At 52.3% G+C, this 26,083-nt stretch overlaps 11 protein-coding genes across 11 annotated transcripts; 4 read left to right on the top strand and 7 right to left on the bottom strand.

Annotated features, from left to right (window-relative positions):
• Positions 1-25: 25 nt before the first annotated feature.
• Positions 26-1,925, bottom strand: Z517_09550 (uncharacterized protein; the record flags this gene model as incomplete). The annotated part of the gene is made up of 4 exons (XM_013425458.1): positions 26-917; positions 983-1,116; positions 1,233-1,289; positions 1,359-1,925. The coding sequence occupies 4 exons, from the start codon at positions 1,923-1,925 to the stop codon at positions 26-28; spliced, it is 1,650 nt and encodes a 549-aa protein (XP_013280912.1).
• A 702-nt stretch (positions 1,926-2,627) lies between these two features.
• Positions 2,628-4,397, bottom strand: Z517_09549 (uncharacterized protein; the record flags this gene model as incomplete). Its single annotated transcript, XM_013425457.1, has 1 exon — positions 2,628-4,397. The coding sequence occupies one exon, from the start codon at positions 4,395-4,397 to the stop codon at positions 2,628-2,630; it is 1,770 nt and encodes a 589-aa protein (XP_013280911.1).
• A 652-nt stretch (positions 4,398-5,049) lies between these two features.
• Z517_09548 (uncharacterized protein) lies at positions 5,050-6,321 on the top strand (the record flags this gene model as incomplete). The annotated part of the gene is made up of 1 exon (XM_013425456.1): positions 5,050-6,321. One exon carries the CDS (start codon positions 5,050-5,052, stop codon positions 6,319-6,321), a length of 1,272 nt encoding a protein of 423 aa, XP_013280910.1.
• A 329-nt stretch (positions 6,322-6,650) lies between these two features.
• On the bottom strand, positions 6,651-7,810 carry Z517_09547 (uncharacterized protein; the record flags this gene model as incomplete). Its single annotated transcript, XM_013425455.1, has 3 exons — positions 6,651-7,253; positions 7,328-7,606; positions 7,706-7,810. 3 exons carry the CDS (start codon positions 7,808-7,810, stop codon positions 6,651-6,653), a joined length of 987 nt encoding a protein of 328 aa, XP_013280909.1.
• A 687-nt stretch (positions 7,811-8,497) lies between these two features.
• On the bottom strand, positions 8,498-10,858 carry Z517_09546 (transketolase; the record flags this gene model as incomplete). The annotated part of the gene is made up of 4 exons (XM_013425454.1): positions 8,498-9,260; positions 9,314-10,283; positions 10,333-10,595; positions 10,653-10,858. 4 exons carry the CDS (start codon positions 10,856-10,858, stop codon positions 8,498-8,500), a joined length of 2,202 nt encoding a protein of 733 aa, XP_013280908.1.
• A 1,766-nt stretch (positions 10,859-12,624) lies between these two features.
• Z517_09545 (uncharacterized protein) lies at positions 12,625-13,281 on the top strand (the record flags this gene model as incomplete). The annotated part of the gene is made up of 1 exon (XM_013425453.1): positions 12,625-13,281. The coding sequence occupies one exon, from the start codon at positions 12,625-12,627 to the stop codon at positions 13,279-13,281; it is 657 nt and encodes a 218-aa protein (XP_013280907.1).
• A 298-nt stretch (positions 13,282-13,579) lies between these two features.
• Z517_09544 (uncharacterized protein) lies at positions 13,580-15,865 on the bottom strand (the record flags this gene model as incomplete). Its single annotated transcript, XM_013425452.1, has 1 exon — positions 13,580-15,865. One exon carries the CDS (start codon positions 15,863-15,865, stop codon positions 13,580-13,582), a length of 2,286 nt encoding a protein of 761 aa, XP_013280906.1.
• A 555-nt stretch (positions 15,866-16,420) lies between these two features.
• On the top strand, positions 16,421-16,921 carry Z517_09543 (uncharacterized protein; the record flags this gene model as incomplete). Its single annotated transcript, XM_013425451.1, has 1 exon — positions 16,421-16,921. One exon carries the CDS (start codon positions 16,421-16,423, stop codon positions 16,919-16,921), a length of 501 nt encoding a protein of 166 aa, XP_013280905.1.
• Positions 16,922-17,354: 433 nt separating this feature from the next.
• On the bottom strand, positions 17,355-19,244 carry Z517_09542 (uncharacterized protein; the record flags this gene model as incomplete). The annotated part of the gene is made up of 1 exon (XM_013425450.1): positions 17,355-19,244. One exon carries the CDS (start codon positions 19,242-19,244, stop codon positions 17,355-17,357), a length of 1,890 nt encoding a protein of 629 aa, XP_013280904.1.
• A 528-nt stretch (positions 19,245-19,772) lies between these two features.
• Z517_09541 (uncharacterized protein) lies at positions 19,773-21,505 on the bottom strand (the record flags this gene model as incomplete). Its single annotated transcript, XM_013425449.1, has 2 exons — positions 19,773-21,403; positions 21,460-21,505. The coding sequence occupies 2 exons, from the start codon at positions 21,503-21,505 to the stop codon at positions 19,773-19,775; spliced, it is 1,677 nt and encodes a 558-aa protein (XP_013280903.1).
• Positions 21,506-23,159: 1,654 nt separating this feature from the next.
• Z517_09540 (uncharacterized protein) lies at positions 23,160-25,763 on the top strand (the record flags this gene model as incomplete). The annotated part of the gene is made up of 1 exon (XM_013425448.1): positions 23,160-25,763. One exon carries the CDS (start codon positions 23,160-23,162, stop codon positions 25,761-25,763), a length of 2,604 nt encoding a protein of 867 aa, XP_013280902.1.
• Positions 25,764-26,083: the final 320 nt, after the last annotated feature.

Here is a 26,083-nt window from a genome sequence, read left to right as displayed (position 1 = left end):
TCTTTTCAGGCTTTCCCAAATACCTTTACTCGTTTGTGTGGTGGTGTCCCACGATCTCCTTGACTACCTCGCCCTTGGCCTGGGCATCGGGCTTGTAGTTCTTGAATTTCCTCGCGGGAACGCGTTTGGCAAACATCTCGTCTAGTTCTTCGTAAGTCCGGCCGCCGGTTTCGGGCTGGAAGAACCACAAGTAAACAAGACAGAGGAAGCTGGGGCCGCCGAAGACGAAGGCGACTTTGCCGCCGAGGTTGCCCTTGTCCGGGTTGAACATGTAGGGCAGGACGAACTGCCACATGACGTTGATCGAGTTCTGTAGAGCGAGGCCGATGGCGATGGTTTTGACGCGGAGGCGGGACGTGGACGTCTCGGTCATGATGGAGAAGGCGGTCGACCCGATCGAGACATTGTACATCCAGCTGTAGATCAGAATCATGGCCACGGTGCCTTTGATCTCGCCGGGGCTGCCGCCCGTGGCCAAGCCGCCTTCGATAAACAGAAGGACGACAAGAACGAGCAGACCGTAAAAGGTCAAGTTTCGCCTCCCCACCTTGTCCACCAGGTAGGTGGCAATCAAGTTGCCAAAAATCGAGAGCACCGGTTGTGCAATCTGGATCCTGAAGCTTTCCTGGGTCGAATAACCCGCGAGCTGGAGATAGTAGGTGAAGTATCCGGCGACAAAGGTAATACCCGTCAGCACTTGGATGATCAGGGGCCCAATGCTGATGATTGTGCGTCGCAAATTGGATTTTCGGAAGCATTCGAAATAAGTGACGCCTTCAGTCTCCTTTTTAATCTCTTCCAGTGTCATTTGAATCAGCGCAAATCTCTTCTTGCCTTCGTCGCCCTTCTGGCCGAGTCGGCTCAGGCTTTTGAGTGCCTTTTCATTTCGGCCTTTTGAAACCAACCACCATGGAGACCTATTAGGAGGATGACAGTCAGCGGGAGTGGAACTAGTGGGAAGAATTGATGTAGAGGGACATACTCGGGCAAGAAGGGAGCGAAGATTGCGGAGACGGCGGCGAAGCCATACTGGCAGCAGAACACTGTGCGATAGGCCCAACGAGTCTCGACATCTCCGGTATAGTTGACAACGATGAAGGCCAATAGAGGACCAATCTACCACAGGCAGGATGTCAGCGTTTTTGCCTCTCAAGACTCTTCAAATATTCTTGGGGGAGGGTCGAGTGCGTGGATAACCCATGTAGGAGCGAGAAAGTAGTAGTAGTACGTACGCCGAAAGCAATTCCGATTCCGACAGTGAAGATACCTCTCCAGGCATGAGGTGCAATCTGAGAGATGTGTTAGCAAAGGGAACAAAGGAACAAACAAAGAGCCGACTGCGATGTTGCTCTACCCACCTCTCCAATATAAGTCGTCATGACCGCCTGAATAGTGCCAACAGCAAACCCGTTCAAGAATTTGCCGCCGAAGAAGACGGGATTGGTGGTCGAGGAGAATTCGACGCTGACTGCCGCAAAGCTGACCGCCAACGCGCATATAAGAGTATACTTGCGTCCGACAATGTCAGCGATGGCTGCGCCACCAAGACCCCCAATAATGGCGGACGCGACGGGGGCGGCATTGAATGCCGACTGCCATTCCGTGGGCAGGACATAGTTGCCTTCGAAGTATGACCCAAAGTCTTTCCGGAACTGAGGAATCCCAAGCACCGAACCTGCCGCTTGGATTTCGAATGCGGCCAGGACGATGGTCCAGCAGGCATAGACACACCACATACAGGCTCCAGGGTAGGCTTTGAAGGACTGCCAGACACCCAATTCGTGGTCTTCTTGATTGGCCAGATGACCTAGCTGCTCGTCGGCCATGACCTCGAGATGGTCGATCTTGAGCTTCTCCTTTGGGAGCGCCTCGTTGGACTGTCGCTCGTGGTCGCCCTCGAGCTGAGAAATATTGGGATTTTCCATGATGGAGAGTGGCAAAAATTGATTTGAAAGATCCTGGGGTGAACTATCAATGTTGGTGCGTGAAGCTCGGCTGCGACAACAACGACAACAACAACAGCTTCATGATGGGGATGACTTGTAAGACACTATATATGACTTTTCTAGAACATGGACTAGACTCTAGCACCCATGGTAAGGGGGTTAAAAGGCGGGGAGCACGCGATGAGGGCTGGTTTCTGGGGTCGGCGGAGTGCTTCCTCTTGCCGCGTTTGGAAGGACATGATTTTCACGCAACCAGGATTTCGGTGGTTGTCCCGCATGGCCAATGGCCGAAAGGGCACGCGGAGGCTAGGATTTCCTAAACCAGTATACACCTCCGTTAAAGCTTAAAGGCTTACATGAAATTCTTCTGGCCTCGGATTTCGCTTCATGGCGGTATTCTGCCGTGATTGCGCTCTTGATGCTACACTGATTCCTCGGCTACTGGCTGTTTCCATACAGCTCGACACGTATAACCTCCATACGCACAGCCACAACACCAGAATCTGCTTGGCTTTATTTTCCAAGTATTCTTCAATGTGGAGCATGGTTACTCTGCACGACTTGACTAGGGATTGAAGCAGCCCGATGCCACGTACTCGAGCATTTTTGGGACCTAGTACCGTATTCGCATATATTACCGCTGGTAATGGGGACAATCTTCATCACACGACTGACACTCGATCAGCCGGTCGTTTTGCCATGAGCATATTGAGTTTTTTCAATCTCTTGCTGCAGCTGCATCCCGGTCGTCTGTGCCGCTTTTCTCAGTATGTTTGCCACCACAGCCAATTGGGACGGGTGGCTTAGTTTTCTGGCCCCATAGATCAGACCGGCAACCACAAGAGGGTCAAAGATCTCTGCTTCATTGAAAGCAGCAATGGTGCCGACGAGTCTCTGAGCGTGCCACGCTGGCGATACTGACCATCCAGATCCCGCAATGGGCCTGATCAGCCGGGGTTTGTGATGCAGCAAATGGATTGCAGTCAGATGGTGAGCAAAATTCGCCATCAGAGCGCAAGAATTACTGAAGATGATGATTGGAAATGGTGGACTGGTTGGGCTGCCTGCAGTCACAGAGTCCGAGTTGTCAACTTCAAAAACTTGTTGCATTTCTTCATTTCTCGCAAAGTACCACAATTCACAGTCACTCCAGCACGACTGCCAGACGGCAGCCACGGGCAACCTGGTTCGCTGTCCTGTATCGAAGTTGTTATCGGGTATCATTAATGCGCGCGCTAGGTTAGAAAATGCTTGGTGAAGCTGTTGTTTGTTGGTCAACGTCTGCCCTGGCAAGACTGTTCTGGCACCTTCAACAACGAAGGAAAGATCAACTCGAGTTGTCGAGATAGACGCCGTGAGTCTTGCTGCGATCACGAGGCGTGCCATAACCTGCCACTGTCCTTCCTGCAGACTGTCCGATGGGACATTCAAGTCCTGCTGCAGGGCCAGTGCAAGATTGCTCCAGCTTCCAGGAGGATTTAGAATCATGTCTCTTAATGTGAGCAGAATCAGAGCCGTCGCCCTATCCTCGTCCCCCGCGTTGGCAACTGATAGTGTCGCCTTCAGGGCATACTCAGCAGATCTTGCGTCATCAGCTTCTGGATGAACGCCCTGCGAAAGATGCCTTTGGCAGCTAGACAATGCCAGGATGCTCTTACACAAGGCACCACATGTTTTAGCCTTCAGCAGTGCATCGATGCCAAAAAATGCCTCTCCCACACCAAGATCCAGCCGCGGTGCAATCTGATACCGGAAAAAAGTGAAAAGCTCTATTACACCTTGTTCATCCTCCTCATCGAGGATGGCTTCCGAGTTGGCAATGTCAGAACGGGGGAATAACCGTTCCAAATTGGAGTCTCGGGAATCATCTGGGACAGAAAGCGATGACGGTTGAGGGAACGGCGTTTCAATGGAGCCAAATGAGTCAAAGTCTTCTGGAAACGGTGTTCGAGAAGTCTGCGGTGATGCTGGGAGTGGAAATTCTGGCTGGATGGCCGAGTGCCGTGACGTTGGCTCAATTGTATTTTGGTATTGGATCACTCCACTGTCCGATAATGGCTCCGATAAACTTCCATTTTGATTCTGGATTCTTTGGCTATCCGAGGATGGCTCCGACGCATTCTGTTGATGTTGAAGTGCACTGGTCGTCCTCAAGAGTGGTCGAGTTCCACGAGGACGTGAGACGCCGTCGGCACCGGATGTTTGCCGTCGTGGTGTAGACTCATTCTGGGCGATAATATTGTCAGTTGACGACGGTTTTGCTTGTGTCGACGCGCCTCTTCGAGAGTCGACAAACGTGATGTTTAGACCGTAGCGGCACGTCAGGTTTTTGGTTCTGCAATTCCGGCAGACTGGCTTTCCCTCGTCGCACTTTCGCCGCCGACCTCGACAGGTCAAGCAACCTGATCGCACGCGTCGCCTAGGAGGGATTGCTCCAGAATCTTCCTGCATGGCTGCATGGGGATCGCAAGCGGCTGCACAAGGGCGACGATGAAGAAGTTGCCAAAGTAGAAAGTCGTGCCTCCGAATGTTGTTCGTGGTGGGGATGTCGCTTCTTGCTCTTGAGGGCCAATAAAGGTTTGGGGGACCGTGGAGAAGCCCAAGGAGCCCCGCGGCGTGGCGAACAGGGACGTTGCCCCCATGTACCGGCAGGTGTTGAATGCTTAACAATGCCTGAAACAGCAAGCCGAAGCACTTCTCAAGCTTCCCTCTAGGCTCTACGTAGAGCTAAGCGGGCGCCTCAGTAAGCCCACCATCCGGATGGCCCAGAACTGCCCACCGCGCACTCAATCCCCCCCGACCTGCCTGTCCGCCGACTCTTCTCGCGCGATGGCCCACGCCACAAGATCTGATGTGCACAAATCATCCATTCACCCCTCTCCACGGGACGCTCGAGATGCTACATGTGATCCAAGCAGCTCCGGGCACTTTATCTTCTGCTAGTAGCCATGTCTCGGCCGGATTGGATCTGTGCCGGCAGAAATGCCCTTTACCTCTCCAGTGTCTAGGTTTTGCCAATTCACTACAACGGTTTTCAAAAAAAGTTGCTCGTCGAAAGAATCGTTTGCATCCCTTCGTTCCAAATATCTGAAAGAAAAGAGCCATGGCACCTTCAGCGACCCTCACCGGCTCTCACCTAGCGAATGGTGACATTCCGGTTGTTAAACAGGCCATAGTCAGTCAGGTCGAAGTTGCCAACGGAGACGTCGACGGTTCAGATCTTGACAAACCGGCTTCCACATTGACTCGGTACAAGAATCCTTCGCTATACGTTACACCCGAACACAGCGTTTATCTCGCTGAAAGCTCGATACCGAAGCCATCAGCAAGTGAAGTCCTAATTCATGTTCGTGCCACTGGTATTTGCGGATCAGATCTTCATCTGTGGCACAGAGGAGCTATTGGCCCTCTAATCGTCGACCACTCGCACATCTTGGGCCACGAAGCATCCGGCGTCGTGCTCGAGGTTGGGTCGGCTGTGACACATCTCAAACCCGGAGACAGGATAGCCATCGAGCCCCAGGTCCCGTGTCAGACATGCTTCTTGTGCACCTCGGGCAAGTACAATTTGTGCGAGAAGGTGACATTTTCTGGAGTGTGCCACGGTGGCACAATCAGGCGGTTCTTGACACACGAGGCTCGCTATTGTCACAAGATGCCTGACAGCATGACGTTTGCACAAGGTGCTCTCTTGGAGCCGTTGTCGGTCATTCTGCACGCCATACGACAGTGTAAGGGGTCCATAGGAATAGGCCAGCCAGCCTTGGTTTGTGGTGCTGGCCCGATCGGTCTGATCGCCTTGGCCGCCGCAAGAGCATCTGGCGCCTGGCCTCTGGTGATCACGGACGTGGACGAGTCGCGGTTGGAATTCGCGAAACAATTTGTTCCAGGGTGCCAAACGTACCACGTCCAAACTTCAGAGAGCCCCCTACAGGCGTCTGAGGAGATCAGGCTCCTCTTCGGATGTGCAGGCGGCCGCGACGTCAACAAGGGTATTCCCGACATCAACGAATACTACGCACCCTCAACGGTACTAGAGTGCACGGGCATCGAGTCCAGCGTGGTCACCGCCGCGTACACCTGTCGACGAGCCGGCGTCGTCATGGTCGTCGGGGTCGGTCGGAGCGTCATGAACAATCTCCCCTTTATGCACCTCAGCTTGGCGGAAATCCAACTCAAATTCATCAACCGGTACAACGACACGTGGCCGGCCGGCATCAATGCCCTGGCAAACAGCCAAGTACTGAACCTCGACTCGTTGGTGACACACAGATTCCCACTGGAACAGGCTGTCGAGGCTCTGGAATTGTCGGCCGATCGGACGAAAAGGAGTATCAAAGTCCAGATAGTGGACGACCAGGATATTCAGGTATGACAAGAAAAGAAAAGAAAAGAAGGGGGATAAGATGGATTTTGATAGGGGGGGAGAGGCCAATGATGGGTTGCTCGTTTTAATATTTGTCAACGTCTAAGAGGGACTATAGATGTGTAAAAGATACGCCCTTTCAAATTAGGACCTAGATAAAAAAGACTTGGAGACAACAATCTTTCATCTATTGCTAATAATTTTCTCCTTCCCTTCCCCCCTCTCCGTTGAAATCCAAAGCAGGAGCCGAGACAAATCAGAAAAATGGGCATATCAAAAAATCTACTCATCCCTTCACTGTGAGCTATGTGTGGGTACATGTGTGTATGTGTGTATGGTCATGCGAAAATGCGCAATGGCTTGTGCAGGTAAAAGCCCGGATCGTTGAACCTCAAGCCCCTGTCCAGCGCACTAATCGCCTCGATCTCCTCCCCGGTCAAGTCGAAGCTCCCAGCTCCCACGTCCAAGTTCTGTTGCAGCCGGTCCACGTTATTCGACTTGGGGATGACGGCAATATTCCGCTGCGTTGCCCATCGTAGCAGGACCTGTGCCGGCGTCTTGCTGACCCGGTCGGCGGCCTTCTTGACCACCTCGGCGTCGAAGAGGAGCGGCGTGTCCTTCGCCCGCGCCCGGAATGCGGGAGGTAGTTCCAGGAAACTCTGCGGTCCGAATGACGAGTACGCTGTGATGACAATCTTCTCCTCCTGGGCGAGCTCCACGAGTTCCCGCTGGACCAGGTATGGGTGGTGTTCGATCTGGAGCGAAGAGATCGGGTGGCGTGCGTATGTTTGGATATCGTAGAGGAGTTGGGCCTGTGCGTTGGAGATTCCAATGGACCGGGCGATGCCCTGGTCGACGACTTCTTCTAATGCTTGCCAGGTTTCCTGGACCGGCACTTTGGCAGTTTCGATCACCTTGTGTTCTGGATCCATCCACCAACCCTTGATTTTGACGTCAGTTGAATAAGACAGGCTTTGTGAGGCTTTTACCTCCTTTGACCACCATGACGACTTACAGGATATCTCAGCTTCTCAGGCTCAATATACTTGAGCGCAACAGGGAAATGAATCAGATATAGATCGATATATCCAAGGCCCCACGCTTCGTTCTGTGCCTTGGCCATAGCTAGTGCATGATCTCTCTGGTGGTAGTTGTTCCAGAGCTTGGTCGTCACGAATATGTCCTCGCGTCGAACGAGACCTTCGCTGATGGCGCGACGAATTCCTTCGCCAGCCTCCTTTTCGTTCTGATAATCATATGCACCATCGAAAAGTCGATATCCAACTTTGATGGCCTGACAACGGTGAGCTTTTTTCAGGTCCCAGGAAAATCGACCAAACAAGTAATCAATTCAGGCTTTGGGAAGCATGTATTGAGAAATTTTGGAACTTACATTGTACACAGTATCGGCAGCCTTGTCGGCTGGCACTTTCCACAAGCCAAAGCCGACCAGGGGCATTTGGTGGCCCGAGGCTAGGGTGACGGTATCCGGAGCCATGCTTTTTGGGTGTTTAAAGAGGTGGGTGAGCTATTGTTTCTGTCGTCTTTGGCGAACCTGCTCACACGAAGGGCTTATATTGTATTGGAAGATGCGATTCTCGGTCACGAGAGGCGATTGAACAGTAGATTCAATGTCGATTGCTTTTATTCTCAAAGTGTATTGCCACGTTGGTTGCTAAAGTGTGGGACTTGCCATCAAATCTAAAGAATTCAGATCTCATATCGGCGCTTGCGTAATGGACAAGCTTTTCTCTTTTGGTCTGAACAGGTTCGTCAGCGGCAAACTACGTGAAAAGGCGTAGTGCCGACCGTATGTCCGGGCTCGGCTTCGAAGGGTTTAGCCTCTTTCCACCCGATTGGGAAGTCAGACGCCCTCTCTACCGGGAAAAAGGCAGGTGTAGGCTATTTTGCTTTGCTTGCCCGTCTCCCGAGTGTCAGCATTGATTGGTGTCTGATTCATCAAGAAAACACCTATGGTGGTAAGCATTTTAATCCCTGGGGGAAAAATATTGCTGGAATCTTTGTTGATGCTGATCATAACAATCTGAGGAATTCGTGATTGCTAGATACCGTAGCTCCTCTAGATAGTGTCTATTTGATAGATATACCACAGATTTTCATTCAGCATCCTTGAAAAAAGATCGCATCCACCAAATCGCCCCAGAGTGCAAACTATGCCCCTTTCTCATTTCTCTTTTCCAACAAACGTCAATTCTACAAAGTCATGCCTCAGGTCTGGGTCGGACTTGAGGCTCTCCAGGTAGCTTTTGATCCTGCCCACCATAGAGGGAACATCAAAACCAAAGAACTCGTATGCTTTTGGTCCTGGCAATGACTTGCCAAACCGTTGCTTACTCATGCATACAGCTGCATTTGCGTATCGCTCCCATCCATTGGCGGCATAGGCTTCGATGGCCACGATAGGGACACCACTTTGCCTTTGAAGGACTTGGCGTTGGTATTCTCTGGATTGTGCATCGAAAAGGCGCTGGCAAGGGAAGGAGACAGTGCGAACTTTTAGCCCGTGGGACTTCCGCAGTTCGATCGCAACGTTGACGGCGAGGTTGAGCTCAGCACCGGCGCCAATCAAGGTAAGGTCCGCCGATTCTTTGACTTCTTCCAGAACATACGCCCCTTTTGCTACTTGTCTTCGGTTCGTCAACCCGGTCAATTGCGGAAGAGCGTGCCGAGATGTGGAGATGAGAGAAGACATATGTCTTGCTTTGATTGCTTCTATCCAGGCACCTGCTGTCTCTTCGCTATCACCGGGCCGAATATACAGGAAATTTGGCATTGTCCGATAAAGGGCAGCAAGCTCGATCGGTTGATGCGTAGGACCATCCTCACCCATACCGATAGAGTCGTGGGTGGCTGCGTGGATTACTTGTAGATGCTGCAGTGAGCCCATGCGGACGGCTGGGGCTGCATACAGATAGAACATGAAGAAGCTACACGTGGTAAGTATAGTGTCAGGTAGATGCAACAATGGCGATCCTCTTACCTGGATGTCACGGGAATGAACATCCCAGGGTGATATGCAGCTAACCCATTTGAAACTGCTGCCATTGCGTGTTCCCTGACGCCGTAATGGACGAAGCGTCCAGAGTAACTCCCTGTCCCCAGATGTGGTGGCTCAAAATCCTCTTTGTTCTTCCAACTCATGTATACAGATGGAGACAGATCAGCCGTTCCGACTATGAATTGGTCAACTTTCTCCGCCACGGGATTGAATACTAGACCAGATGCGGCGCGCGTCGGAGTAGCCTTAGCAGGAAATTCATGTGGAATGAGCGACTCCCACTCAGCCGGTAAGCTCCCCTCCATGCGTTGGACATATTCATCTGCAAGGCCTGGGTGAGCATTGGCATAACGTTGCAGCAGTTGATTCCATTCAGACACCCAAGACTGACCACGTGATGGGATGTCGCGGAAGAAGTCTCGGACTGCATCTGGAATGACATAATGCTGTTCTGGGTCGAAACCGTAAAGTCTTTTGAGAGAAGCAACAGTCTCTGGTCCGAAAGCCGCACCATGAGCCACGGCATCACCAGCCACGGCAGTGTCGACCCCAATGACAGTATGGCAATTGACGAATGTTGGCAGCGGTGAATCTCGAGAAGCTTTGAGCGCCTCCACAATCCCTCCAACGTCCCAACATCCGTCTGAAATCTCAATAACATTCCAGCCACAGGCTCTCATCTTGGCGTTTATGTCTTCAGTGTTGGTTAGACTAACGGCACCATCACAGGTGATTTGATTGTTGTCGTATATCACGGTCAAGTTGTTCAAGCGCATGTGACCGGCGAATGAGATGGCCTCGAGCCCGACTCCTTCCTGGAGACAGGCGTCTCCAACCATGCACCAGACATGGTCAGATACGACATCGAAGCCTGGTCTGTTAAACTTGGCTGCTAGGTGTTTAGAGGCCATGGCAAGCCCCACAGCATTCGCGATTCCTTGACCCAGTGGCCCTAAACGACAGATCAGTGGCGCTCGTACGGCTTGAAAATAACCACTCACCAGTAGTGACCTCGATACCTTCATGTTCAATTTCGGGATGCCCTGGGCAAAGAGCATCTACCCGATCCGAGTGGTAGGACTTGAGTTGTTCAAAGGTCATAGCTCGGTATCCGGTCAAGTGTAAAAAGCTATACTGAAATAGACAAGTGTGCCCGTTGGATAGCACGAATCTGTCTCTGTTGATCCAATCTGGAGTGTGAGGTGCATATCGCATCACATATTTCCACAAAGCAACACCTATTGCGGCCATACCCATGGCACCGCTGGTAGGAATATATTAGCACCGAGAGTACAATGAAGGCACTGTAGGATCAACACACCCTGGGTGACCACCTTTGAATTGCTGGCATAGGTCGGCGATGAGGACCCTAAAGCGCTTCAACACAAGCTCTTCTTCAGTGGTTAGTCGGCTCGAACTGCTCATTTTCGATACTTTTTGTTTGTTGGTCTCTCCGTTGACCAGCTTGTGGTCGGGGTCTGAATACTGCTCTGATTTTCCTCTAGGGGCGATCACGATCGAACCCATGTTGTCTGCAGTTGCCGATGTCAGACTGAAGCGAGATTCGATCAAGATAATAACAGGATATAGAATTAATGTCGATGAAAGACCAGTAAGCTGGACGGAGACGAGGCTGATGAAAAGTATAGTATACGAGTCTGTAGGGCTAAGTGTACTAGTAGTTAACCAATTTGCAGCAAAGTCTATCAAAAGCAGTTTGTCGTCCCATATGTTAGTCACAATTGAATGAAACGCGCTTCAGCGGGTTTGCCATCGTGGGCATGTCGTTCAGTTGCCAAATCAAGAAGTCCGAGGCTCCGATTTCCAGATGCCAACGGCACCGCCTAGATAGGAAGTGCCGTCAACGGACAATATTAGAATTGACAGGAAAAGGCCACCCTGACTGGGTACGGAATCAAGGCATCTCTCCATGGCCCGGGGGCGGGCCCGCGTCCCAAGGTATGCAGGGTGCGTACACTGTCCACAGGGAACGAACTTGCCTTCGTGTCCCAACAACTGGACCTATATATATTGATGGGATGGGTGGATAAATGGTCATGCCCATGTTTGTAAGGAGCTTTGAATGACGGTGGTATTATGGTATATAAAAGACTACTAGGTACCTATGTTCATGCGGTAAATAGGAATGCGGATGGAATTGTGGAATGAAATGACTTCTTCCTTACCTCAAGTGAAGCGGCGAAGGATGCCTGGTTGAGGGGCTTGCCCAGATACGGCTTGGGCTAATAATACGGAAAACCGCAGCCACCAGAATCGCAAGTCCTGGGTCGGAGCATTTCACGTAATCACAAATGGCCGAAAAACTGCCTCGAGACAGTATACGAGGTACGTATTTCACCAACCACCACGAAACAACCTCCTTCTTGCCTTTCTTCGACGCGTCTTTTGTGGATTTTGTACACAGTTTCGCCTTAGGCACTAATATGAGTCCCAGGTGCAGCCGGGGAAGTCACACTGGAAAAGCCCAAAGAACAAAAACAGGAAGAATAGGGGGTGATGCTGATCGTCTTCCGAGCCAGCTTCCAGAAGTTGTTGCGGAACAACAGTTAGCAAATCCATTGAGCTCCCAGAATCTACACGTCTGTCCTGGCTGGTGGCTGGCACGCCGCAGGCGCCTGGACGCTACATGTTCGTGTGTCACTAAGGCCCAGAACCCGACACCCCTTGACTTGTAGACGAAGGTTACGCCAATGCCCTGTTACTTGGTCTAGAGGCAGAGGTTCCTGAACTTCTAGAATTTTCTTCTGTCCTTGCGACCTCTTCTGCGCAGCTTTTCAATTTCATATACTATCAAGGAATACCTATACCTACCTGTTACCTATCGCTACCCTCTGCCTATCTATATACCCCGTTCCTAACACCTACTTCTAAGACTCTATGAAGAGAGGCTCTATTCGACCGTCGACGTAGGATCCTTTTATCTAGCGCGAGAGTAGAGATCTATTTTCAAAGGGACGCGGAGGGTTTTATGTGGGTAAGGTAAGTAAAGGAAAGTAGAAAGGTAAGTAGGAGGTGAGCGGTGTTTTAAAAGCGGCGCAGGTCGGGTGAGTGTCGCGGTGAGCTCGGCGTGAATTTACCATGATATCTTGAGCCGCCAGTCAAGGTGTATTATCAGCCAACCAACTCCTCTGCCGCAAAATAACCGTCCCAACCCTCCCTCTCCAATGTAATGCGCACCAAACAACTCGCTCTGCACACCAGCGCACCGTTTACGAGGTCTACACACAAATTGCAAGACCAACCATACCTCATAACCTCGCGCCCCGTTTACCATGTCCAACGACATCCTCACGCAGCTGCAGACCTGCTACGACCAGCTGCTGACCCAATTCTTCGCCACGCTGAGCTACCTCTCACAACGACACCCGCTGGTCGCGCCGGACCCGGACCCCAGCGACCCGTTCACGAACCCGCCGCCAGGCCTGGCCGTCGCCCGAACAGGAGGGAATAGAAGGCCCCAAATATCCCAAACCGCGGGTGGTGGCGCTGCAACGAGCCCCGCAGCCGCTGGCGCCAGCGACGCTGCTTCTTCAGCACAACAACAACAACAACAGCCGCCTGCCGCGATCGTCAACCCGGGACCCGAGGACACAGAGCGCGCGCCGTTCCCCTTGCACCCGGTGGCGGATCGGACCTTCGCGAACGCGCAGCGCGAGCTGGCCGAGGATCTGGTCCTCAAGGGCCAGCAGATCGAGATGCTGATTGCGCGGTTACCGGGGATCGGCACGGGTGCGGCGCAGCAGGCAGAAGACATCAAGGTGCTGGCGGACAAGGTGCAGAAGATGGAGCAGGAGAGGAGGGCGCGGAGGCGGGAGATGAAACAATACGCGGATCGGCTGGAGCGGGTCATCATGGCCATGTCTGTGAACGTGGATTACGGTGACGGTGATGACGGCAACGACAAGGAGGGCATGAACGGGCATGGATGAGGTCGCGAGTGGTGGTGATAATCAGAAAACGTCAGTTATTGGTGCGCCATATCCTGAGGAACAAGGGACATCGATCGAGAGAACCTGGCAGGAAGAGAGAACACCTCTGCTGCTTTCACAAAATGCAGTTCATTCCAATAATGGGAGAGGTCGGGGTCTCTCCTTTTCGGGTCATTCACGCTATCCAACTCCTAGAACAAAAAGGAAAACATCCAACAACTCGACATCGAGGTCGCCAAAGAAAGGTCCTGGGTCACATACAGACCCGCCGCCACGCCGGCTATCGCCATCAAGGTCGCTATACCATCATACTACGCCGCCTGTTCAATGCTCTTTCCTCCCTGGAACTCTCATTGAGTCCCGTTCCGCCACTAGAAGATGCCGCCTCTTTTTCTTTAACGCTGGAACTTATGCTGTGCGAGCGCCTGAAATCTTTTGTCACGGAAGTTCTGCCACTGGATGTGGCGTCTCCACGCAGACTTGCGGCAGAGCTTGGTCGTGAAGGCGGCACATTTGCATCAGACTTGGCGGATCCTGACGAGAGATGGCGAGGTGCAGAAGGGAGATTAGCCGAGTCACCTGAAGAAGGCTGCATAGAATGCCTTCTAGTTGTAGTTGTCGCGCTCGACAACGGTTTTCGTCTCGCCCCAGCAGAACTTTTTGATGACCTGTGGTCATCCGCGTCTGTCCGCATTTCTTTCGAGTCATCGACAGGTGACGAGAGTGGCGGATCGAAAATACTCAATCGGTCCACAGCACTCTCAAGCTCGTCTGCAGTGTTGCGTTTCAGTTGTTTGCCCGACTTCCTGGTCTCATCATCTTCCTTCCCCTTCTTCTCTTTGCCCCTCAGAGGGCTAATTGGTTCATCCTTCTTGGAAGCAGTCGAGGTCGGCATTGCTAGATCGTTCCATCTGTCATCTTCGTGATGGATTTCGCCCTCCTGCTTGACTTTGGCGCCTTCAGATTTCGCCCGTTCCACACTCGTGCCTCTGTTGTTCGAAGGGTTTTCTTTTTGCTTCTCAATGCCCTCTATAGCTCCCACTAACCCCTTGCCAGGCCTTCGCATCTTATCTCTCAGGTTAGGCTCGGCATAGCTGATTTGTGGTCTCGGTCGACGAGATCCCCTTCCTATGCTCCCATTAAGCACGTCCTCCACCGAGTTCAGAACCGCCGCTTCTTTTGTTTGGTGTGTTGTGCGGGAAGATGGCTCTGTGGACACAGGCGAGAGAATATCAGCGGCTTCTGCAGCTGGAGTCTTCGGCGGAATGTCCTTCTCTTCGTCGTGATCATTCGAACCACTGACAAGGCTGTCAATAGCCACACGAGCTTGAGACTCTTTTCGCCGTGTCGGTTTGACAATTGTGTGGTTTACCTGCAGATCTCGGTCGTCTTTGAGCTTTTCGGACACTTGCACCCTTCTCTTCGCAGGGGAATTTGTACTCTTGGGTGCGAGGATCTTCCTGGTTGCGACCGCAGGTTTCTGAGGGCTTAATTGCTTCGTAAGATCTATCGCGTCCCCATTTTCTCGCCCTGGCGGTCTCGTAAATCTAGACGCCTTTTTGCTGTTGACGGTAGCGTTGCTCCAGATCTCTTGCCGACGTTGATAGACAAAGTCGTCATTCTCGTTCGACGGGTGTTGAAGAACAGGCTCGTCGAGCTCAGAGACATCCAATTTCCGTTTGGCGCCTGATTTCAGTAACTGCTGGCTCGGCTTTATTGGCTGCTCATCCGGGACAGGGGTTTCTTCAGTCGGTAGATCGTGGATAAGCGCGCTCGTTCGACGCTTCCGCCTCCTTTCCAGAAGTGACGGTAACTGCATAACTTCCTCCCCAGCATTCTCATCCTCTGACATCCGTGCAGCATCCACCTCGGGGGGTTCGGAGGGGACGTCAAAGTGCACGACTGGAGGAGGTCCAATCTCCGGCGACTCTGCCGCTTGTTGGAGAGCAGCCTCTTCCCGCAGGGCTAATAATTCAGAGGTCTCCAGCGTTCTTCGCGGATAAAGTTTGTCTTCGTGGATAGAGGGTAATCGCCCATCGTACAGATCTGCCCTCTCCTGAGCGAATGCCTCTCTGGTCGACAGCCGATTCCTCCACTCTTGTTCCGTCGCACTACTCATCGTCGTCCTGACAAGCCTGCTTTTTCGTCTTCCTTTCCGCGCCGCCTTTTCGGGTATGTTGCCCATCTCGACCAGCATCTCGGCCACCTCCTCGACTTTCTTGTTCAAGCGGTCCCTCAGGTCGAGAATCTCTGCATTGACGGAACTAGTTGCACGCCATCGTTCCGCTTCCGCCTGTGCGGCGATCGCCTGTTCTCTCAACGATACATTCTCGGCCACGAGGCGGGAGATCTCGGTCTCGAGATTACGGATGCGTTGCGACTGCGTCGAATTGACACGGGCGATTTCGCGGTTTTGACGGATGAAGCGGCGTTTCACTGCATAGGTCCGTTCGTCAGCGTGCGCCAGCACTGAATAGCGAAGAGTTTGAGACTTCTGCAAAGGAGGTAGACTTACGGGATTCAAAGCTTTCTGTCGGCGGAAGGGGGGGATCATTGAGCTTCGCCATGGCAGGTCGTGGTTCATATCATGTGCCGCTGGGTTATCCTCTCGTGTTTTCTTGAATGATTGAATCGGTCTTGGATCTTCGACTTCAGACTAGGGCTGGAATGCCAGCAAATACAGCACCCTCTGCACGTAGCAATGCAGCATAGGCGATAGATTGGGAGGTCAAGGGCAAGGGCTGCTGTTGTACAAGGGTATTTGGGGGTTTGTGGTCGGGATAACCGAAAACGGCGGCGTCAACAACGTGCCTCTTTTGGTCTAGTCCCCGACTTGGCACCGATGACGTCCAATGGAAGACGCGTTTTCGTGAATTTGGGGGACATTCCGCGATATTATGGGAGTCGTACCGCCCTCAATCAGGACTTGCGAGTTCAATAAGTGCATGCCCTGTTGTTCAATCCGGGACGAGAATTGCACATAACACACGACATACCCCTCACGCGACCTCACGACTTCACTTCGAGACCGACGATACCAAGGCCCCAGTCCCTCCATCCCCTACTACCTCTATCTCCCCCTCTCTCTGTGTGTGTACAACCGTCCATCCCCGCCACAGAACCCAACCTCCGTCCAAAAATGTCCTACCATCCCCGTCACATGGACATATACGCCTCTACCTCCTCCGGCGCCGGCGCCGGCGGCAGCAACACATCCTCAACACTACGATCCAATGCACAGACACCTGCGCAATCCCAGCTACAGGCCCGGATCGCCAGCAAGCGCGCCGAGCTGGAGAACCTGCGACAACTGCGCGACCTGAGCGCGCACCTGACGGCGCAGCTGGAGCAGCTGGAGACGAAGCTGGGGAGCCTGCGAGACGGCGCGCAGGCTGTGGCGCTGGTGCTGGCGAACTGGGAAAACGTGCTGCAGGTCATTGGGATGGCGGCGATGAAGGTGCCGGTGCCGCAGTCGCAGTCGCCTCCCACAGCCGGTGCACCTGATGACCCGGACGGCGGCAATGTGGATGGAGGAGCAGGGGGAGATGTGATAGGAAATCCAAAGACATCGCAGGAACGAGACCTGCCAGTACCGTTGGTCAGAATACCTGTACCGCCCAAGACGGAAGATGGCGGGTGAAGGAGAAAATCGTATCTGGCGACGAATAAATGTGTTTCATTTGAAGGAGGGATCAAGTGTGTGCGTGTGCTTTGGTTTGAATCTAGGCGGATCGGTACAGGACGAAACGAATTGCTTTGATACCCTGGACATGGTATCCTTGTTGCGCGCTTTAGAAGACGATGCAGAACATAATCGATAAAACGCTAAATTCAATGAATGAGGTATGGGCATAACTCTACGGCTCGCTTGACACTGTGCCCCAGACACCTATGACACCGAAATCATTGCCTGCCGGAATGATTTTGCTGCCCTTTCATGACCAAACATGAGACTGGTTTTGTCCTTGCCGACTCCTGCGCTGAAGAACAAGACCTTTGAGCCAAAGGAACACATCTCACACCGGGAAAATATATCTCCACAAACCTTCAGACGGGAAAGACACAGAAGAGTATCATGAAGCAAGCGCCACAGCACTGGTCTGTCCTTGAGTCGCCGGGTTCCCAACACCACCCGCCTTCTCTTTTGCTGCCAGGATCTTAGCGGCAATTTTTTTCTTCTGCTTTTCTGCCCACTCACGACTCGCCTGTCTACCTCTCTCTGCCGCCTCCGCTCTGGCCTTGCGAGCAGCCTCTTCCTTTTCGCGCCTCTCCTTCTCTAGGCGTTCCATTTCGGCTTTTGACCGTTCAAAGACCTCCTTGCCCTTAACCTTTTGTTGGACGACATCTTCTTTGGTCACCATGGACTTCTGGCCATTCGCCAGCTGGGCAATTGAGGCTCGAGGATTGACGGAGCTGGTAGTGCGACGGACGCTGGCTTTCGGGTTTGCCACCTCCGAGGCTTTTGATTTTGGACCCAGCGATGTTGGGCGTGGTTTTGGCTGGATTGCTACACCCGGTTTAGGTTCAACATTCTCCTTGTTTAATCCAGTGGCGTAAATGCTCATCCTTGCTTGGCTGGCCTTGTTCTCTCGTGGGACAACACTCGGACGAGATATCTTAGCGGGCACCGGTCTCGCCTTGAAGGACTTTTTCTCACTGGCAGCTTCTTCCTCACGCTTCATCCGCTCTTCTCTCTGGGCCTTCAGTTTAGCTGCCACCGCTTCCCCTGGTAGGCTAAACTTCGGCTTCGTGGGAGACTTGGTAGATTTGGAGGGTACGAATCCGGGCTTGCTGGTCGACAGCGGGCCAGTAGCTGGCTGTTTCTTGGTTGTGTTCGCGAGGTTCTTAACAGGAGAACTAGAGAACGAAAGCGGCGGTGCTGCACTCTGGCTCGAAGACACTCTAGACTTGTGGCTATCGACGACGGGTCTCTTGGTCGGCTTTGCGACGGTAGCTACTTTAGCTGTTGGATTGATGGAAGATCCACGGGCAGCGGTCAATTTCGGGCGCGTCGAAGATGCACCACCTGCTCCAGCATGCTGAGGAGGGCGCCGAGACGGGTTTGCTGGTTGCCGACCAGTCAACTTTTTCTGAGGGTCTACAGCAGGTGTGCCCGCGTGAAGATTGAGGCGGGCTGGTGTGGTCTTTCGCGGTTTGACTGGAGATTCGATCTTGAGTTCGTCCAAGGCAGGCAAGGTCTCTGAAATTTTCTCAATCGCATCTTCTAGAGCATCAATTGCTTCGACAGAGTCTTCGATGCGTGGTGTTCGGGCGCTGACCCGGTCGGCGAAGGATTCTGAAGACTTTCTCTCCTTCAAAAGAGTATGCAACCTGCCGGGGGTTCTCGACGTGATGTTCTCCACAAATGAATCTTCTATAGTGTCTGGAGCAGGTGACGTGACCTCATCCATGGTTTTATGCACTGTTGGATCGAATTTGGGCGTCTTTGGAAGACTGGTGTGGCTGCGTTGTGGGGTAAAAGTTGACTCGGTCACCCCTTGCTCTTCCCGAGTCGCGTCTACCGTCCCTACTGTTACTTCGTTGTGGACAGTAACATGTTCGACGGAGAGAGCTGGTCGCGTGTCCTGTATACTGTCTTTGGCTCCAGAGGATTCAACGTGATGGCTGTCATTCGCGTCCTCAGGGTGCAGCTCCTGCGACTCGTCCGATTCTCCCTTGCCAGACTCTTCTCCCACCTCGTCATCCTTTGTTTTGCGCCCTTTCCTCCTGCTCTTAGCTTTCAGCATGGGCTCAACCTGTTCGTCGGTGAAAGGGTCTTCGGTGGTCGAAGGGTTGATCTCGGTGGTGATGTCTTTCAATGGGGGCCGAACAAGATCCTGGTCCGCGTTGGCGTCGGCGCAATCATCCTGTAGCGAATTATTCGCATTCGCGTCAGCATCTTCGTAAATGAGCTGCGCTTCCTCTTGAGCCTGGGCTCGCAGGGCCGCACGAGTCATGCGCATTGTTACGTGATGTCAATCTATCAGGAGCTTTCGATAACTGTTTGCTAAAGGCGTTCTCAAAGCTGATACACTTGGTCAGATCTTACTTTAAGGATCAAGGCCCGCGACGCGCTTTGTTTGGAAACGGAAGTTACCCGGCAACCATGCATGTATTGCTGCTTTAATGCAATCCACGCCAAGGTTCTTTGCTCAGCCTCGCCTCGAATTCCTCTCACTGGAGCCTCGTCTCATCAGAGCCCATGTAGTTAGTATTTGCGGCTCAATAACAAAGGAGAGGGGAAAAGAGACACTCGGCGGACATTCGATACAATATCTAGACCATATTTTGGCACGGCTACTTCATATGGCTCCAGCAGAAACCTTTCTCGATGACCCAATTCAATTTTTGCCCAAAAGAAGCATGAATACTCCATCTCTGCATTTCCCCCTCTACATTTCGCTCTGTCCATCCATTCCGAAAAGTCCTCCTGGACATGCAACGTAACCTGGAGCATCTCTTCGCCGGCACGAGCCTGCTTTTCAGACCAGTTACCTGCCCTTTGCAATCGCAGCCAACTGACTCGCTATCTCGGGCAACACGTCCTCCTTGTTCCAGCGCATGATTTGCTCTAAAACCATAACGAGTGCTTCCAGGTGCTTGAGCACAGTTGCGCAGTACACATCCAAGACACTCATATGATATGCGGTGACATTGTTCTTCACAACGGTATAATGAACCGAAACTTCAATGGTCGGCCCAACAAACGTAATGGAGAAGGCGAGAGGTGCGATCTTTTCGAGAGGAGAGCTGGGCACGTGGCAATTGTGGACGTCCGTAAGCTTTTGGTAGAGGTTGATCATGCAACTCGCGGCCCCCGCAGCTTGATTCTCAGCTTCAAAGGGAGTCTTCCCAGTACTATATGCCTTTCCTTCAATCACTAGGGTGGGAAATCGAAGGAGGGCCATATCCCCGACGGGGTTGGAGTAAAGGAAATGTTCGGATTCCAATGTACTCAGAAGGCTATCCACCTGCAACTCGTCGATTCCACGGTCCAACAATGCGTGAGCTACTGTATCATGTGCAAGACCAATAGTGCAATCAGGTCGAGGAGTCTTGATAACGACGACGGGTTCTTCGAGTGCCGATTCCATTGCTTCGGTTTGTGGTGTATCTGAAGATGAGCCGGAGGGTGTTTCGATCCGTCGTCGCTTTGTAGGCCTATCGCTGGTGTTGTCAGCTTCGTTGTTGACTGGTAGTAATGACGGAAGCTTGGGCTTCAAGTTCGGGTTAAAATCTAGGTCAAAAGTTAGCACGCGGACCATGTTCTCAGTTAGAGTGTTGGAGAGTACGATACAGGCCTTTCTCGCAAATCCAAATTCCGAACCCGTATCCAGTGCCTTAAGAGCTGAAATAACAACCTCATTCCAGTCATCTTCTCGGTAGTTTGCTCGAATGACTCTAGCAAACTCCTTCGACATGTGCTTAGCGACGTTGGATATTTCACTCAGCCTCTCGTTGGATATTTCACGATTGAAAATAGCTGCCAGCTTGGAATGGATATCCGCCGGAGGCGCCATGTACTGTATGAAAATCTTGACTTTCTCGAGTACCCCATAACGGTAACGAGCAGGGGACATCCATGTAGTGGTAGTTTTTGTCGTCCGTTCTTCAGGCAGATCTGGAGTGACTTCGGTTCTCGTCGTCCGTGCGCGACTCTTTCCACCTCGCTTGCCGCCTCGCTTGCCGCCACCTCGCTGACCACCTCTAGCGGCGGAGGACGGGTTCATTTCGGTAGATGGACTATTCAGTTGCCTTTGGAGTGTCTTCAAGTTTCGCGTAGTTAGCTTGAGTACTGGCCCGTGTTCTCGTCGCTGCGTGTTGTCTGGATGATATTTTGCTTCTAGGTCTTTCTGAATCTGTGAATTGGCAACCTGCTCTCCTGAGGTAGTAGCGGGTATGATTGCTGATGGTGAGTCTCCCTGTGGTTGTTCTTGTGGGGGCTTGGGTTCAACAATGAGTTTCTTAGTCTCGGCTCTGGTCACTAAGCGGGCGGTCAACGCCTGGGGAGATGAAGGGCGATCTTGGATGGTAGCTGTATTGAAGGAGTGTATACGACGCGGCCGAGGAAGTTTGGGGGATACCAGGTCTTCGCTCTTCGGTGCACTCTTTTTGCAAACCCCTAGCGTTGTTAATATGGCTTGTCCGTTCAGTAGAATGGGTGAATGAGAAGCATACCATTGACGGGACGTGGTCGGGTTTTGTATCTGTGTCCAAGGGCCATCTTGGAGAAGGCAGATAGGAGTTTTGTAAACGAACCAGCTCTTCTTTAGAATGGCGGCGTAGTCTGTCGCGGGTAGAACAAGGGATTTTCAAGACACCCTCTACGTGCGAGGCTTTGCGTTCGCTGTCAAGGCAGAGCTAGCTTTGGCGGCTGTCTTGTCTTGTGGAACAGATCGATACCTTGGGGCTTCGGATAGTGGTAATCGAACCAGGTCATATTTCGGTGTCCTTTGTTGTGTGGGTAACCGATGGCATTCCTCATGATGACGCTTCCGGTGGCATTCTCTGTTGTCTCTGGGTCAACACACATCCTTCTTAGAACCTGTAATTGGCAAGTCACTGCCCGACTTCCTCTCCCATGCTGCAGGCCGTGGTGTCATGAACAGACATTTTCTTTGTCAAGGGCGGGTGCCCAGAAGCCTGCACTTTTTGATCAATTCAACGAAGGCTGAATAGTCCAACATGCTGCCTTAACCTGCTCACCTGTATTGTGGATGTCCTTTGTTATTCCTCTCCGTCCTTGCTGCATTTTTAGAAGCTTTAAAGAAGCTGAAGGAACGGCAATTTGGATACGCCGGCGACTCCAGAACAGGGCGTGCGTTTCTGAGTTTTGTACTCGTAAAAAGAGGTCAGCAGGCGCCCTAAAGCATTGAACGCAACTTCTATTCCCGGGGTACGGGGTTCGCGGATAGTGGGAGACTCTGGCTAGCATGTTAGGACAATATAGATGATATTGCACCTGGTAGCCGTAAATGCAAGGCTATGCCGATCTCCAAGAGAAAAGCCAACCGGGTGCTCGTGTTATCCGCGGGTCAGAGAGCTTCCGGTACCCGGAAAGCGCATCTTTCGGGCTCTACCAAGCTGGTATTAGTGGCACAAAGCTCCTTGGATTGCTTCTCTGTGCGATTTTCCTGCCGGTGGTACAAGCCCAACATCGAGTTTGCGATATGACGGTATGCGACCTAGGACGACATTGCACTCATTCTACGTACCACATGTATTCGCAGACAATTGCTGTTGTAAGTTTTCGTTGTAAGTCTTCCTAGACTGGCAGGTGTTGCCCTAACCCTGTCGGGAAGGTTGGCCGAATAATTTCCACCGCGGTACATAACAAATCCGCAGGCGCGCTAGATAGATTTCCTAGCCTATGTAATCAATCAATCAATCAAGTTATTCCACTTACAGCAGGCGAGCTATGTGCATATTCTATCGATGAGTGTATAGATAGACACTGAATCTTTCTTCAGCTTGTTATTCATCAGACTGCTTCAGAAAATTGAACGCCAACACGTGCCTCACTCCTTAACTTGATTGTGACCTCGTCGCCGGCACTTATCCCAGAGGTCGTTGTAAATGAGCGGTCGGATAGTACAACTGGGCCCAGAGACAACGAGAACAGTGAGCTCGTGTCTCTATAGAGGTGAAGGTATTCCACTTTGCGAGCACCGGATCATTTTCTGAAATCGGGCCATCATCAAGAATCTCTACGATGCACGGGAGACTAGGCTCCGGATTCCGAAGGTCGAGCAGACGTGAAAGGGAGTGGAGGTCCCCAATGCCCCGAACAGCTTCCCAGGTTTCGGGTTATTATGCACTCAGACGGCCATGCTTGACCACGGCGAGCTCTGATACTGTTGTGAAGCAACACCACTAGGATGAGACTCATTCCAACGACACACAGCCTCGCGGCTGCACTTGATGTGCTGAACAAGGTCATCTTACCCGAGGTGACTTCTGACGAGGCCAAAACCTACATAGGGTCCCTCCAGGCTATCCTGACGGACCTTTTTAGGCGGCAGAGCTCACAGATCGGCTTTCTGCAGGATGCCTTGCTACAAGGCGAAACCTTGCTCGCCGAGATCCTGACAACACTTGAACCATCGTCTCGACGGAACCCGCCTGTTCCACGACTGGACCGAAACTTCGACGATCTCGCCGCCCGTCACGGCGAGCTGACGAACGAACTCTTCACCCTAGCTGAACGCCTTGTGGGAGAGAAGAACAATGACCCCAACTCATCGAAGCTCCTGCGGAGGGCGGCCAAATGGGAGCATGACTACTATGGGGGTATTTTAACCTTGCCGGTCGATCTGCCCCATATTCGGCTCCCAGAAGAAAATCCTGGTGGGCCTCTAAGTGAAGCCTTCCTTCGACGCCTTTTGATAGGCAAACGTGGCATCACACGCCTGGGCTCACTTAAACGTCTCACTGGCGGCGGCGGCAAACAGACGTACTCGTGCGTAGTCACTTACAATGATGACAGCACAGAGACGATGGTCGTTCGGAAAGAGGATGCGGTGCCACTCATTAAACGCGGTGCTTTTCGACCACATCAGGAGTTTGCCCTGCTTCAATGCCTGAACTGCACGGACTTCCCTGCCCCGCGAGTGTACAAGGCCTCTGAGCCTGTACCTGGCCCCGATGGCATCGATGGGGCCATATGTGTCATGTCACTCATGCCAGGAACCTGCCCCGGAACACTGCTCAGCTCCGCCAACCGAAGTTTCGACGAAAGCTTCCTCCTGCAGCTGGCATCTCTTCACGCAAAACTGCATGCTATCCCACTGGAGACATTCCAGCCTTACATTGACAAGTACGAAGATTCCAAGGTCCTGACACAAACCGTCACGCAGCGATACCGCAGTGCCCTGGAACGCTGGTGGGTGTACTACACATCCGTGGAGCATCTGGAGTCCCCATACCTTGTCTGGCTATTTGATTGGATGATGAAACACGTACCGGACGATGAGAGGCGTCCGGTCGTGACACATGGCGACTTCAACGTCCACAACCTGCTGGAAAAGGACGGCCAAATCACCGCCGTCCTAGATTGGGAGACGGCCGACTTTGGCGCCCCGGAACAAGATCTCGCATATATCCAACCGCTGGTCTCTAAACACATGCCCTGGGATAAATTCATAGCTGCATACGGCGCTGCGGGAGGTCGAGAGATCAACCCTAAGCATTTTGCCTTTTGTCAAGCTTACTCGATTCTCCGAACGACCTTGGCATTCAATAGGACCACTCTGAGCATCCAAAAAGGGTGGTCCAATGACCTGCGTTTTTTTCTGGGGGAGCTCGGTTACAACGCACTTTTCATGGAAATGGGGTTGAACTATACGTCACTGCCTCCGGAATCTGTCGCGCAGCTCCCAACAACAGATGATGTGCTTGATAGCGAGAGTGATACTGCTGTTGTGGCCGCGGCGGCCGCAGAGGGGCAAACAAGCACAAACCAGAGTTCGTCTTCGGGAAAATTTCACGATACAGCCACAGGCGGCCAAAAGCTGATGATTTTCGGTGACGAAGCGAACAATCGCCAAACCCCTGGTCCTCAACCGAACTGGCAAGAGAGCGTCGTCCTCGTCTGGTGGGACGAATGTAACAAAGTCGGTGGTTTTCACCGCCTGGGCCACGAACCCAACCTTCCCGGCGGTGCGAAGGTCACACTTTGGACCCATCTCATCACCCCCGAGGGCGTGTCCAAGCGCACCAAGTATGTTCCTCTCCGCGATGCCGACCTCCTTCCCGGCGGAGGTATGGGAAGTGGTGACGATACCTGCACCCATATCTTCCAAGACGGTCTCTCAAAATGGACCTTTACGGATCCAGAGCACGAGCTCTCTGCATTCATCAACCACAAAGATATCGGACCTAATCTCTCTGGATTTCCACAAAAGGGCAGCATGAAGTCTGGTTTTGCTTCCCACCATTTCGATGTCCCCGGTACCATAAGCGGCTCCGTCACGATCAAAGGCAAAACCTACACCATCAATGGCTGGGGTATTCGTGATCACGCCTGGGGTCCCCGTGATTGGAACAAGAGTATCCTCTCTCATCGTTGGGTCGTCGGTACGGCAGGGGACGCCTTGTCCTTTGTCGGTGTGACATACCACTCCTACGACGACCGCATAGCCAACTTTGGCTGGGTGGTGCGTAACGGCGTGGTCACTTACGCAAAGGACATTGATGTACTCGCGTACATGGAAGCAGACGGCTGCGTGAACCGTGGCGGACGCGTCAAGTATGTGTTGGACTCGGACGAGGTGTTGATTTTTGAGCATACACCCGTGGAAGCCAAGGCGGCGGTGGCCTATCATCATGGAATTCCGTGCGTGGATCGCATCTGCTCTTTCAAATGCAGCAATGGTCTCGCGGGATTTTCCAACTTTGAGACGAGCAACAACATACAGGCTGGGGAACGTCGCCCAGGGTTATTGGTTGATGGGCTGATGGAGGACGGATTTTGGACGCCGTGATTCCCTTCCGGTTGCCTTGATCTCCTTGTATATAACTCCATAAGATCGAGCAACAAAAAAAGGTATTTTCAATTATATCGGACATTGATAGCATGCTGCCCGATTCAAGCCCTTGTTCTGCTCTCATGGCAATGCATGCCTCTCAAAGGAACCACGTGCGGTCTGCTGGATACGATGACATTCTCCCTATGGGCAAAAGCTAGGCCACGTCGAAGTATCAAACAGTAACTCTCGAGACACGTCTCCCACATAGTAAGATTTATAAACCCCCCGTCTGCCTTGACACTTTAACCCTTGCTTCATAGAAGTCGACCAGGTTT

Source organism: Fonsecaea pedrosoi (genome assembly GCF_000835455.1).
Source record: "Fonsecaea pedrosoi CBS 271.37 unplaced genomic scaffold supercont1.6, whole genome shotgun sequence".
NCBI lineage: Eukaryota > Fungi > Ascomycota > Eurotiomycetes > Chaetothyriales > Herpotrichiellaceae > Fonsecaea > Fonsecaea pedrosoi.
The sequence above is the reverse complement of the archived record's forward strand: the minus strand, read 5'-3'. Positions and strand labels throughout refer to the sequence as shown.